Raw genomic sequence first — 13,917 nt, forward strand, 5'->3', positions numbered from 1 at the left:
ATCATATATCAAGTGCTTGAGTTGCAAATTCTAGCCTCAAAATTAAAAAGTTGTTTGATATATTAATAAAATTAAGTACTCAATGTAATTATGTTGTTTGATAAAATTAATTTTAAAATAATTTATTCCTTAAATTTAATCTTACTACCACCTTTTGAATCAGTCGAATATGATGAAGTAACTTGAGTAGTGAAGGCAACATAGTTGTTGAGATGCTCTTCATCTTCTTCTAAATAGTTGGATGAGTTTTCATATCACTCTAAGTAATACATAGGGTCTTCTTATTTATTCCTTTTCTCTTGCACCCTCAAGGTCTCAAACTTTGTAGTCAGCATCTGAAGCTTTGATTGCTTCGCAATACTAATTTCCTGGTACGTAGTCTCAAGAATTAACTAAGCTTCTCTACTTGTAGTGCACTTTGAAGTCCTCTTGAACTTTTGTTCACCAACTCCAAAAAAATAGCACCAGGAGTTTTGGGGTTTCCATTAGCAAGCTTATGTTCCTCACTTGTACAAGTTGTCTCAAATTTGGGTGTCGTCATACCTAAAACATCTATAAGAGGTTCCCAGCTTGTCAAAGTTTAACACCAAGCCTTCTCATTCATGGACTTAATGAAAGCCGTCATCTTAACTTTCTAGTAAACAAAATTGAAGTCGTCCAACATAGGGGATCTGGTCATTAGAACACCTTTCATCTTGCACAGAAACCAACAACATGATCACCATTTAGTGCGTCAAGTGTTTAGTTATGATACAAGTTGAAGAATTTGTTTTTTTTTTCCCTGTAAAATATTAGTCCAAATATATATATATATTAAGTTGTGAAAGCTTTCTATATTTGTGTGGCCTAGCCCAAAGAGTTATTTCACTATGCTCTCACTAAGTACAAGTTATGATATAAGTTTCACTCACTCACCAAATGGTAACATCATTCCTATACTCGATCTGGATAATTCTCCTCAAATCTTAAGATATAAATTAATTGATTCAATTCAACTACTTACGATATCTACACTCAATAAAACATTTCCTATATAAACAAGTATAGTGCTCTTTCATTCCTCTATTTAACCTAACAAGCCATGCATATATAAGAGTTAATATTGTTTGTTAAATTAAAATCAATTAATTCCACTAAAGTAGCCACAAAATGGGTCTCCCATTGTCCACAAAATGGCAAAGATCTTAATATCAGTATCCTTGAAGATCAAATCTTTTTATTAAGGAAACTTAGATTGTACTGAAAATCTTTAACTGATTTTTATTTGTCTTGATTTTAGCATATTTGACTTCATTAATAAGCCGTTAATAATCTTTATAATTCACTAATAATATAATAAGTTTTAACAAACTGGTAACTTTTCTTCAAGTTGTAACTCGTGTTGAAAATAATGCTATCTATCCAACTAAAATATTAAAATAAACTAAAATCCAAAACCAAACATAATAAAAATATTATTAACTTTTAGGTCAACGATAATCAAAATAACATTTAAATATTAAATTTCAGTTAATCAATTTATCCCACTTAACAACTAAATTAAATATAATCTTTACAAATTATTTTTTATATTTTTATTTCTAGGGATTTAATCCCTCTACGTTTTCATATTTCAAATTTCAGATCCAATTGTTAACACTATTAAAATTTTTTATGTGACATTTTGAATAATAAAAACAATACTCACTTAGTATCCATGAAACTAAAAAATAGATGTTGTAATGAACTTAAATTTAACAAATAATTAGATCTAAATTTTAAAATCTGAAAAAATAAAGGGAATAGATTTCAAATTTATGAAAAAATACCGAAACTTATTGCATATCTTAATCATTAAAAAATAGACGTTGTAATGAACTTAAAATTAACAAATAATTAGATCTGAATTTTAAAATTTTAAAAATAAAGGGACTAAATTTTAAATTTATAAAAAAATACAAAAACTTATGACATTTCTTAATCATTAAATAATAATTGAAACTATGTAAAAACTTATTCTATTTATAGTACCCTATCTAAAATCCTTTTTTCTTAATCCAAAAAGTGTGAAAAGATTGTCAAAAGCCCAAATAAATGGAAGTTCTTTATTTGTTTGATCCAAGAAGGAAGTCCAAACATTCATCCATTTGGACTAAAGAAGGCCCCTTAAATTCCTCCAAAGTCAATCTATCATGATCTTCCATTCATCTCTTTTTCAGGTTTTTATTTGATACATTGATGGTATATAATCCACTTTATTATCAGTAAATCAAATAATATCCCAATTGTTAATTATGTTGAAGTCTCACCAATTTGTTGATGTCTTCTACTATTTCAATGGAAGTGCAAGTGTCAATATTTTTATATTCAATTTTTCATGGAAAAAACACTGTAAAGTGCTCAACCCTGTTAAGCCACTTTAATCAGGCATTCAAGTTCTTTGCATATGAGTGGCCTTTTTAGTTGTTCAATCAACCATCATCATCATCTACATTTTTTTAAAACTTTCTTATTGTGAATTGTTTAACCCACTTTTACCAATTTACTACCACTGCTTTTATCATTTCAGGCACAAAGTGGGCAACTCAACTTGAGAACCCATCATTGTGAATTACAAGCATTGTTTCCTTCTTGTTGGTAAACTATTTGATTCTGTAAGAAAGTTTATCATTAGGTACTTTTTACTCTTCTAGAATCTGGATTTTTTAGAACAATTCATGTACTGATTTGAATGAATATATATACTGTTTTTTTGTTGTGCCTGATGTTTATCTTTTGATTCTTGTATAAATGGCCAAGCTTGCTTTGATACCCTTTCTTTTTTTGGTTGAAAACAATTCCATTGAACATAGCTTCCCCATTTCTCCATACGGACTCTCCACCATGCTTAAAAGACTATTTTTTTTCCATTAAAATCTCATTCTTCTTGGGAGACCAAAAATACAAGATTGCCAGGTGTATGATGTTATGACATACATACATACATACATACATACATACAGAGAAAACAACGCTATTTGAAGCTATGCAATGATTTCATGCTGTGTGTTGCCATAAAGCAGTTTATAGTGATTTAAATTCCTTAGGTCCTTACAAGAGAAGGAAAGAGAATCTACAAGCCACTAATCAGCAAAATTTAATCAAAAGAGAAAAAGCTTTAAGTTGTTATGATTCTATTTCTACCTCTTCTGGTTGGTTCTCTGTGACATTTGATGCGTCTCTGGTCTTTGTTGAAAACTTGTAAGGATCTGTTAAGCAAGGGTCTGTCTGAATCAACAATTGAACAACCTCATTCATTGTTGGACGTTGAGATGGATTCTTACATGTACAACACATTGCAATTCTAAGAACTTGAATCATCTCATCCTTAAATGACCCCAACAAGTTCTTGTCTATGACCTCCATTACCCCTTCCTTTGTATCCAGCTTTGTTGTAACCCAATATACAATGTTCTTATACTCTCCGAAATCGGCATCCACTGGTTTCTTCCCTGTTATTAGTTCCATCAACACCACCCCAAAACTATAAACATCGCACTTCGTTGTCGCTTTATTCGAATATGCATATTCTGTCATAACCAACAATCACATTAAGTTCAACAACAAAAAGAAAAAAAAACATATGAAATAACATGACGTGTCTTACCAGGGGCTAAGTAACCATATGTGCCTGCTATGATTGTAGAGGTTGAATCTTTCAATACTTTGGCTATTCCGAAATCGGCAACTTTGGGTTGGTAATTGATATCAAGTAGGATGTTGGTTGATTTGATGTCTCTATGAACGATTGGTGGTAATAGATCATGGTGAAGGTATGCTAAGCCTTGTGCAACCCCAAGTGCGATTTGATGTCGGTTTGGCCAATCTAAATGGAACCATCCTTTATGAAGAGCATCCCAAAGGTTTCCATTCGGCATGTAGTCATAAACCAATAGATGACAATCGAAGTTCGAGAAGTAGCTATATAGTTTGACTATGTTTTTATGCCTTATGTTTCCGAGAGTCTCGACCTCGGTGTTCAAGCATTTTTTTATAATCAACTGATCTTCTGAAGTAGAATCTTTTGTTCTTCTGCTCCATAGTTTCTTTACTGCAACAACATCTCCACTTCGGAGTTCAATCCTATACACAGTGCCGGATCCTCCGTGGCCTACTATGTTCTTATCGACCATTGCTTCGAGGATATCATGTAGGTCAAAACATGTTTTATGGAAGCTCTTCATGTCATATGAACAGAACAATGAAGACAAGGTCTCGTCATGTTCCATTGCGGCTCTTTGGTTACTGAAACAACGTTTTAGAATCAAGAGAGCTGCAATAGTAATGACAATGACTGATATTATGATTGCCCACATAGAATTTTGCTTCTTGTGGTTGTAAGCGTGTGAAGAACATATGGGGAAATTTCGAATATGAACTGTAACACAAAGACCTGGATTGCCTGAAAAGCTTTCCATCAATCCACCTTCGATCAAGGAGAGAGGAATCGGGCCGGAAAGTTCATTGTTCGACAAGTTGATGAAGTTAGGCAACAATTCACTAAGGCTCTCTGGGATATTCCCAGTCAAGCAGTTGCTAGAAAGATCGAGGACATTGAGAGATTTCAACAAAGAAAGGGAGTTCGGGATGGATGAACTGAGCTTGTTACCTTGTAATACAAGTAAATTTAGTTTCTTTAGATTGCCGATTTCTGTAGGTATTGAACCAGACAGGAGATTGTTACTGAGATCAATCTTTACCATATTGATAGCTCGAGAGATTTTGCGAGGTATAGCACCTGATACCTTATTGTTCTGCATGAAAAGTTCAGACAAGTTCCTAGCATTTCCTATTGAACCCGGAAAATGGCCCGTAAAATTATTATCAGCCAAGTCAATGATTGAGACATGAGGGAGACCAAGAAGTCCTTCTGGTATTGGTCCCTCCAAATAGTTATTGCTAACTCGAAATCGAACAAGAGACTCACAATCTGCATAACTATCAGGCAACTTCCCAGATAACTTGTTATCCAAGACAAGTAAGTAGAGCAATTTACCTCCACGGCAAACCTCAGTTGGCAACGAACCCGATAGTTGGTTTTCAGACAAGTCTAGAATAACCATAGGTGATAACTGCCCCAGATTTTGAGGAACTTGTCCTGATAAGAAGTTTCCATAGAGTGACAGTGTGGTCAAGGTTGTCGAGTTTGCAATAACGCCCGGGATTTCGCCTGTAAGACTGTTGTTATATAGTTGTAGGACTTGAAGTTTAGGAAGTCGACATATCGATGTTGGAATGCTTCCCCTCAAACGATTGACCGACATGTCTAAGTCTCTGAGCTCTATCAGATTCCCGAGTTCTGCAGGTATCGTTCCGGATAAGTGCTGATTATAGTATAGCTCGAGCTGCTGCAAGTTTTTAAGCAATCCAAGCTCCTTTGGGATCTGACCTGAAAGGAAATTTCCACTCAATTCAAGATCAACAAGTGATGTCATGTTTCCTATCGATGCCGGGATCCGACCATACAACTTGCAAGTTGTTAAGACCATGATTCTGAGCTTAGTAAGCAGGGAAATGTTCGTCGGGAGTTGCCATAAGTTCAATCCATCGTTTTCGTTGATGTACAACACCACGAGATTCGTAAGATTAGTAATTGACATAGAGAAATCACCTCGAAAACGGTTGTATGACAAATCGAGTATACGTAAAGATGTCGTTTTCGATAAATCAGGAAATGTTGCATTTAGGTAAACAGAGCTCATATTGAACACTTCCAAGACAGAGCAGTTAACGACGCCATTAAGAAAGTTTCCACGGAAGTTATTGCGGCTGATATCGAGAACACGTAACTCCGGTAGATAAGAACACACATCGGCCGGGAAATTACCGGTGAGTGACCAACCTGAAAAGTTCATACTTTCAACATATCCTTCATTGTTGCAGCTAACTCCTGTGAAATTACAGTAACCTTCCCCTTCATTTACCTCCCAATCGGACAACGGATTTCCCGATAACGAGGCTTTCATGATGCTGAAGAACTGCCACTGATTATGTCTTATAGCTTTTGAAGAATAAAACATGAAACTAAGTAACATTAGGAAGAGAAAAACAGCTTTTGGTGCCATTTTTAAAAGCTTGGATGGTGAAGAAAAAAAGCAGGTTCTTGTTGTAGGTTTGTGTTGTGCTTATCTTTTGCATAAGTGGCACACACACACACACACACACACACACACATATATATACGTACATGCATATAAACACCACTATCTCATGTAGAGAGGAATAACGTTAATGTTACCACTACATATATAGACATATACAGATTAGGTGTTGGAAGAATCTACAGAACCCTCGTGATGTGTTGCTTAAGCTTGTCCAAGTGTACTATGTTTTTGCTTTATACTAGCCAATACCATTTCACTCACTTGTGAGATTCATGCATATATATATATATATAAACAAACAAAAAAGAACAGTCAATGACTGTATTCAGTTGATTGTAGACATGCATGCATGCATGCATGCATACATACATACATACAAACAAATCGGCTTATAGACATCTTATATAAATTTTGACATATTATTTATTTGACATAATTATATATTTTTATTATTGTTGATGTAAGGATTATGGAACTGTTCTTGCAATGAAATATTGTTTGTATGATATATGGTAATTGGTAAGTGGAAAATTATGGAAAATTAAAGAATAAAAGAATAAATCCACTTTTGTGCTGAAATTGACATCCATTTTCTTCATTCCAAATTAAACAAATAAAAGAACTGCGAATTATTGGCATAAACAAAGAGCATACAAATATTTTTAACTTAAAAGGTGACACAAGGCTACGGTAGGCCGCATCTTCACCACAGTAACATTATTCTTTGAACTTGGTTCCATTATTTCGATTCAATCATTTCAAAAATTAAAGATAAAAATAATCAAAGCATCTTCAATTTTTGGCTCCAATATTATTAAACTATTATTAAGTTTACGTTTTAGTCACTCAATTTTAAAAATTATAAAATAATCACTGAACTATTTGAAAGTTTTCATTTATGTCATTAAACTTTTCAAATGTTTCCATTTAAGTCACTGATTGTTAAAAAAAATTTTAAATAAAGTTTGGTTAGTGAGCTCCAAGAGATTATTGGACAATCAATACAGTAGAATAGTACCTATCGACGAGTAGAAGAATATACTTTAGATGCAAATCGATTTAATGATCAGTGTCAAAAATCGAAGAAGAAAAATTGTTTGAATTTTGATCCGTTGATTCGTGATGTTCAAAACTGTTTTATAAAAAATGAACTATAAAAGAAAAGAGGAATGAGAGCTTTTGATTAGTGCAGACAATGCGAATAAAAAAGCCATATAATAATGATTATAACAACTTGGTAATTTAAAAGAAAACTTTTAAATAGTTCAAACTATTAACTTTTTAAAATTGAATGATCAAAACGTAAATTATTAATAGTTTAATAACCAAAGTTAAAAAAATAATAAAGAAAACAAAAGTAAAATTCTGGGTTTCTAAGTTTTTTACTGGTTTAAAATTTTCTTTTACCTAATATATCCGAATAATCCAATCTAATTTTAACACCTTTGCAAATTTCATGTTTATTAAGCTGCACAATTGTTGGCCACTGTGATTAAAATTATTATTTTGGCCATTATTTTTATGCGATTCACATGTATATAATATAATTATATGTGCAATTAGATTTAAATGTGACATTTTGTTTCTATTCAAAAAATTAATCATGATTTTGTATTAAAAAAAGAATCATGGTTAATAAATAATTGTAATAGAAAAAGCATAACCTAAAGTGGAAATAAATAATTAGTAATTTAATACCTTACCGTACATAATTATTAATATTCTTTTATGTAAAATATTTTGATTAGTTATGATGCGTGCCACTTATTTTGTACAACTTTCAACTAGATTTGCATATTTTCGTATTGTTGGAATTGTTTCATATAAACAACGAGATAGTAAAAGTGAAGAGGAATATAAGTATCTTACTGAGGGATAAAAAAATCACGGGTAAAGAAAGTTTCGACTTTTCATTAAGCAACAAACAAAAGAGTACAACGATGGAAAGTATCCAAAACCCGAATACAAAGAGCAATTCTCAAAAGAAACCCAAATATCTCAAATACAAAAACTCTCCCCGAAAACCTTTAAGAAATCTCACACGAGAGATATTAAACACAAATCTAATTCTCTGAAATTAATTGTTACTAAACAGGATTCCAAAAACCCTTTAAACAGGCTTGGGATGTGAGTCCAATATGATAAATAAAGTTCGATTGAGAGAGAAATCATATTGAGAGTCAAAAACCGTAGTTGTATTTGAGCCGAATACGTCACCTTGTTGTGACATGACCTTCCTACTCGCCATGACATTGCAGTCTTGCTTGGCTGTCAAGAACGCCGCGTCGTCCCGACGTGCTTCACCTAGCTCATCCCCATGTGCCTCTTGTGTCGATGTTCGGGACCTCCTCGTCCCAACGTCGCGTGACTTTCTGCTCCTATTTGATTTCTTGTCGATTCTTGTCGTAAGTGTTCGCAACGTATCCGATAAATGCGAGGCACACCCGCCGCACACACACACATATATATATATATATGCATAGTTTACATTCTTTTTTCCTTTTACATTTATATAATTAATATGTCATACGTTAAAATAATTATAATCAAAATCAATCATTACAATATATTATTGTACTTGTTAAGAGATTTTCAACTTTCATTAGAGAAGTTTGTGAAGTATAGTTTTTGATTTTAAAAAATTTGTGAAATATCTTTCACCTGAAACCTGTTACGAGAGTTTTGTTTCTAATTTTGTTGAGAGCTCGAATACTTGAAAAAAAAAACGATGAGCGGAACAACCTCATAAGGGCTTGAAAAAAATTGGACTTCACATGTGCCTTATAGTATATGGGAGGGACATTTATGAGTGGAAAAGCTAAATTCTCAAAGGTACTAATAATAAATTCCGCTATTTATGCATAAACTATGAATTTTATCGTTGTACATTAGTTTGGTCATTTTTAGTTTTTGTATTTTTTAAATTTAAATATTTTTGTCCGGATCAAATTATAACAATTAAATTCATTAAGTTACGTTTTGCTATTTCTAAAATCTGATGTGATAAACATATCATCATGTGTGTAATCCCATGTCAGTTAATTGATTTAATGATCTCATTTGCGTCAAGACCAAAATTTTAAAATTCAAAAATTATAAGCTCTAAGAATGATTCAATTAGAAAATATGAACTAAATCTGTAACTCTATGCATAAATATATAGAACTAATAATAAAATTTAACTAAACAAATTTAACTGCTATTATTTAAGTCGGGATTGAAATTCCAAATTTCAAAACATACAAAGACTAAAATTGACCAAAATGCAGAAAACTAATACTAGAATTTAACCTAAAATATATCTAAATTTGAACCCTAATAAATATGAAAATAACTGTGGGTTGAATTTTTCTTTTCTTTTAGATAATCATTGTGGCCTATAATGTAACAAAAAAATTAACGGGCTTATTTGTGTTGAATAATCCAGGACCCAGCAACTGAAAATTTAAAATCCAGTATTTATGGGTCTATGTTCTTTAGACCCAAGGCTTTAACTTAAAAATAATAATAATAATTTTAGTATTTTAAAAATATTAATATCATAATTAAATTTTATAATTTTACAAATGGGTTGAAAAATTGACACGTGTCTTATTTATTTATATTTTAATATTTTAAATATAACTTAAAAGACATTATAGAATCAAATGATTATATAATCTTATTATAAGTATGGTCATATCTGTTCTTTTTTAGACAATGTCTGAAACTACTCATAACCCTTTTCTCCAATCCATAAATAGGAGAATAATGTGATTTAGTACACTCGAACCCACATCCTCCTGCATTTGTAATAATGCTCATGTCAATCGAGCTAAAACTCAATCAATTAGAATTTCTAATTGTTTATAATTATATAAGTTTTAGCATGATTTTGAAACTTTATCATAGTAAGATCCCTAATTATGAGTCTTAAACATAGATCATAAAATAGAGAGAGAAAAATTTACTTAAAAAGATTAAATTCTATATATATATGTTTTTTTGTCTCTTTTATTTTATTTTTTTCTAATTAAAATAATAAAGAAGCCGCCGATAAGACAATGCTTTTAAGTAAACGTTTTATCCGTTTTTGTCTATAAGTTCATGCACCTATTCTATTACTAATGTGACATAAATCAATTCACACCAATAATTTCACAATATTACAAAAATAGTACTCTTTTATTTTCACAATTTCCAATCATTAGTATGAAAATAACAAATAGACCCATTATTCTAATTTTATCATAAACTTAAAAATTCGATTAGATCAATCAAACCTTAAATTTGCCTCAAGTCTCAACTTGATTTGATCATGAAAATCAACAATTTAAACTTGTCTAGTCTAAACTTAATATTGAAATATCTAAACATATAATGACTAGACACAAAAACTTGAACGACCTTAACTCAAAATTAACTGAATTGAAAAAAAAAAAACCCGAAACTTTTTGAACTGCCCATCTAAAACTAGGCCAAAATACCATACAACCTATGACATGCTGATGAAATTACCTAATATGTTACAAAAAAGTTGCTCCACATGTTACAATATGAATTCATCAATGGTTTTCCTTTTCCTTCGGGTCACTGTCCTTACCGATAACAAGCCCGGCCAATCGGTAGGGTTCAGCTTCTTTGAGCATTTGAACCACTCTTCTCATGGTGGGTCTTAGGGCAGGCAGTGTAGTGGTGCACAATATGGCAATCTTCAACACCTTCATTGCATCCTCTTTGAATGCATGTGGTATCTTTGGGTCCACTATGCTTAAAACACTCTCTTTGCCCTTTAAGTTGCTGCCAACCCAACTCACAATGTCCTTATTTTCTCCATATTCCGGCTCTATTGGCTTTTTTCCGGTCACTAACTCCAGTAATACCACCCCGAAACTATATACATCGCTCTTCTCGTCGACTTTGCAGGTGTAGCCGTATTCTATGAAAAAAAATTGTGTTGCTTTAGTAATTTAGTTAATATTGAACTTGGAAAGTGAAGCATTGAAATTGACTTACCGGGCGCTATGTAACCATGGGTTCCTGCAATGACATGGGTGGAGTCATTACCAATGCTACTATTGGCTTGAACAATCTTGGCAAGTCCGAAATCCGAAATCTTTGGCTTCAAATATTCATCTAACAATATGTTACTTGATTTTACATCTCGGTGAAGCACCGGCTTTTTGCATCCATGATGAAGGTATTCGAGTCCTTTAGCAGCTCCGATTGCAATCTCGTACCTTGTATCCCAATCAAGCTCCATTTTCTTACTCGTATGTAACCGATCCCATAAGCTGCCGTTTGGCAAGTATTCATACACCAACAAGCTTGAGTCTTCACTAGTAATGCTGCAATAAAGCTTAACCACATTGACATGTCTTATTGAGCTCAATGTCCGGACCTCGGCTTCAAATTCTTTTGCCTTACCGTCATGTTTGGTTAACATCGGGGCACTACTCCGGGTCTTTCTCCGGCTGTTGGACTCCGTGTTCCATATGTGTTTCACGACGAGTTCCACTCTGTTAGATAGCATTACCTTGTATACATTCCCAGACCCGCCTTTTCCAATCAAATTCTCTTGCTTGATCGAATCAAGGATTTCATCTTCGGTGAAAGTTAAAACATGGAAAGACTTAACATCCCATGATTCTTCCTTCAATGAATGACCATCATCATTTATATCTTTTTCAGTCCTCTTCAAATACAAGAAGCATCCTATCGAAATAAGCAAGACCATCACGCCGATCACGAAACAAACTATAATCGTATGAACATCTTTTGACATGCCGGAACCCAATTGACATCGCTTGAAAGATCGGTCGGTCGAACTACAAAGGCCCGGGTTTCCAACCAAGCTACCATTATAAGCTTCAATGGATAAAGACTCTGGTATAGGACCAGCTAAACGATTATAAGACAGATCAAAAAGGTTCAACTTTAGTGACGATAAACTTTCTGGGATTTTTCCGGAAAGTTCATTTAGTGACAAATTCAAAGAATTCAACGTCGCTAAAGATCCTAAACATGATGGGATTTTCCCGGAAAGTGAATTGACAGCCATGTTTATGTCACTGAGTGAAACACAAGAACACAATGACTCAGGTATGGAACCAGACAACATGTTGTTGTGGAATTTAAGGACGTTTAATCTTTTCAATTCCCCAATTCCATGTGGAATTTTCCCGGAAAATTTATTATCATTAACCTCAATTTTAACCAAAGATATAGCTTTCGAAATCTCTTGAGGTAACTCACCTGATAATCTGTTAAATCCTACTGAAAGTATACTCATCACCTTTGCATTCGTTATATCAGATGTAATCGGCCCTTCAAATCGATTATAAGCAATGTCGATTATATCCACCACCGGCAATCCCCATATTCCCGCCGGAACTACGCCTGAAAGTGAGTTGTTGTTGACTCTAAACCGCTTCAAAGTTTTACAATTTCCGTAACTCGCCGGCAATTCGCCTGTGAACCTGTTCTGAACCAAAAGGAGACCTCTCATGGCGCCTTGTTTACACATGTAAGGAGGGATTGGACCAGTCAAGGAATTTTCCGACACATCAATGTAATCGAAATTAGCCCAAGAACCAAGATTTTCCGGCAAAGGACCGGTTAACATGTTTTCATACAGAGACAAATTAACCAGTTTTCTGAATTGACCAAACTCCGGTGGGATTTCGCCGGTGAATTTGTTCTGATAAAGATGAAGGTTTACCAAGTTGTTCAAATACCCCATTTCTGATATGTTTCCTTCAAGCTTGTTGGCCGAAGCATCGAAAAATTCAAGCTTTGTAAGGTTTCTTAATCCGACAGGGAGTTTTCCGGTGAGATTATTGCAGTAAAGCTCAAGCTGCCATAAATTATGAAGCTTTGAAATCTCCATTGGGATTTCACCAGATAAATAATTGTATTCAAGCTCTAAGTTTATAAGCTCAATAAGGTCACCAATGGCGGATGGAATCTTCCCTTCAATACTACAATTCGCCATATAAAGCCAATTCAATTTCTTTAACTTGAAAATCTGATCTGGGAATTGAAAACGATCAAAAGGGTTATCACCAATGCTTAAAACAGTAAGATTGGTAAAATTTTCCAGCGATTTCCATGGAAATTCCCCGGAAAACCCACTCTTGTTCAAATGAAGGAACTTTAATTGAATAAGAGAAGATATATCCGGGAAAATCCCGGTAAAAAAATTGTTCCCAAGATCTAAATATTGAAGCTTTACACAATTATTTAACTCTCCGGTGATCGGACCGTGTAATGAATTGTAACCAAAAGAGAGTTTTTGTAAAGATGGAAGCTTGCATAGCGAGTCAAATGGAAGAATACCGGTTAGGTTCTGAGTTGAAAGGTCGAGTTCTGTAATGAAACCTTCATGGTTACAAGTGATTCCATTGAAGGTACAAATGGAATTTGGGGTTTGCCATGAATTGAAAGCAGTGGTTGTGGATTTGTTGAGAGCGGATTTTAGATTCCATAGGATTTGGAGTTCATTGGATTTGACTGAAAATGGTGAGAAAAAACAGAAGACGAGAGTGAGAAACCAATAGAGACAGGTTTTTTGGTGGTGGTAAGAACATGTGTTTGACATAGCTTGAAGGATTGAAAAAAAAAAAACCAGACAAGAATGTGGAAGACTTGAAGAAGAAGAAGAAGAAGAAAAGTGGACTTAAAGTGGTGACTTTGTTAATGTAAGCATGGTGACTGAATCAAATCTGAGGTTAAAAACGTGTCATTGTTTGGTAGTAAAATCCAAAAAGTCATTGGTATTTGGAACCGTCTAATTTCAGTTTTAGTCCTTCCAGTT

General features: G+C 33.5%; 2 protein-coding genes across 2 annotated transcripts; both read right to left on the bottom strand.

The window, feature by feature from the left end:
* Nucleotides 1-2,866: 2,866 nt before the first annotated feature.
* On the bottom strand, nt 2,867-6,325 carry LOC107941356 (receptor protein-tyrosine kinase CEPR1). The gene is made up of 2 exons (XM_016874916.2): nt 3,626-6,325; nt 2,867-3,548 (listed from the first exon to the last, which is right to left on the bottom strand). Exons 1-2 carry the CDS (start codon nt 6,081-6,083, stop codon nt 3,145-3,147), a joined length of 2,862 nt encoding a protein of 953 aa, XP_016730405.1. The 5' UTR covers nt 6,084-6,325; the 3' UTR covers nt 2,867-3,144.
* A 3,942-nt stretch (nt 6,326-10,267) lies between these two features.
* Nucleotides 10,268-13,809, bottom strand: LOC107941361 (receptor-like protein kinase 7). The gene is made up of 2 exons (XM_016874919.2): nt 11,118-13,809; nt 10,268-11,040 (listed from the first exon to the last, which is right to left on the bottom strand). The coding sequence occupies exons 1-2, from the start codon at nt 13,699-13,701 to the stop codon at nt 10,667-10,669; spliced, it is 2,958 nt and encodes a 985-aa protein (XP_016730408.2). The 5' UTR covers nt 13,702-13,809; the 3' UTR covers nt 10,268-10,666.
* Nucleotides 13,810-13,917: the final 108 nt, after the last annotated feature.

This window comes from Gossypium hirsutum, chromosome D06 (assembly GCF_007990345.1).
Source record: "Gossypium hirsutum isolate 1008001.06 chromosome D06, Gossypium_hirsutum_v2.1, whole genome shotgun sequence".
NCBI classification, from domain to species: domain Eukaryota; kingdom Viridiplantae; phylum Streptophyta; class Magnoliopsida; order Malvales; family Malvaceae; genus Gossypium; species Gossypium hirsutum.

Bases quoted from the DNA above. Each gene is read 5' to 3' on its own strand.
- LOC107941356 (XM_016874916.2), bottom strand. From the start codon at position 6,083: ATGGCACCAAAAGCTGTTTTTCTCTTCCTAATGTTACTTAGTTTCATG. The intron at 3,549-3,625 runs GTAAGACACGTC...TGGTTATGACAG, and splicing joins ATATGGTTACTTAGCCCCTG to AATATGCATATTCGAATAAA.
- LOC107941361 (XM_016874919.2), bottom strand. From the start codon at position 13,701: ATGTCAAACACATGTTCTTACCACCACCAAAAAACCTGTCTCTATTGG. The intron at 11,041-11,117 runs GTAAGTCAATTT...TTTTTTTCATAG, and splicing joins CCATGGTTACATAGCGCCCG to AATACGGCTACACCTGCAAA.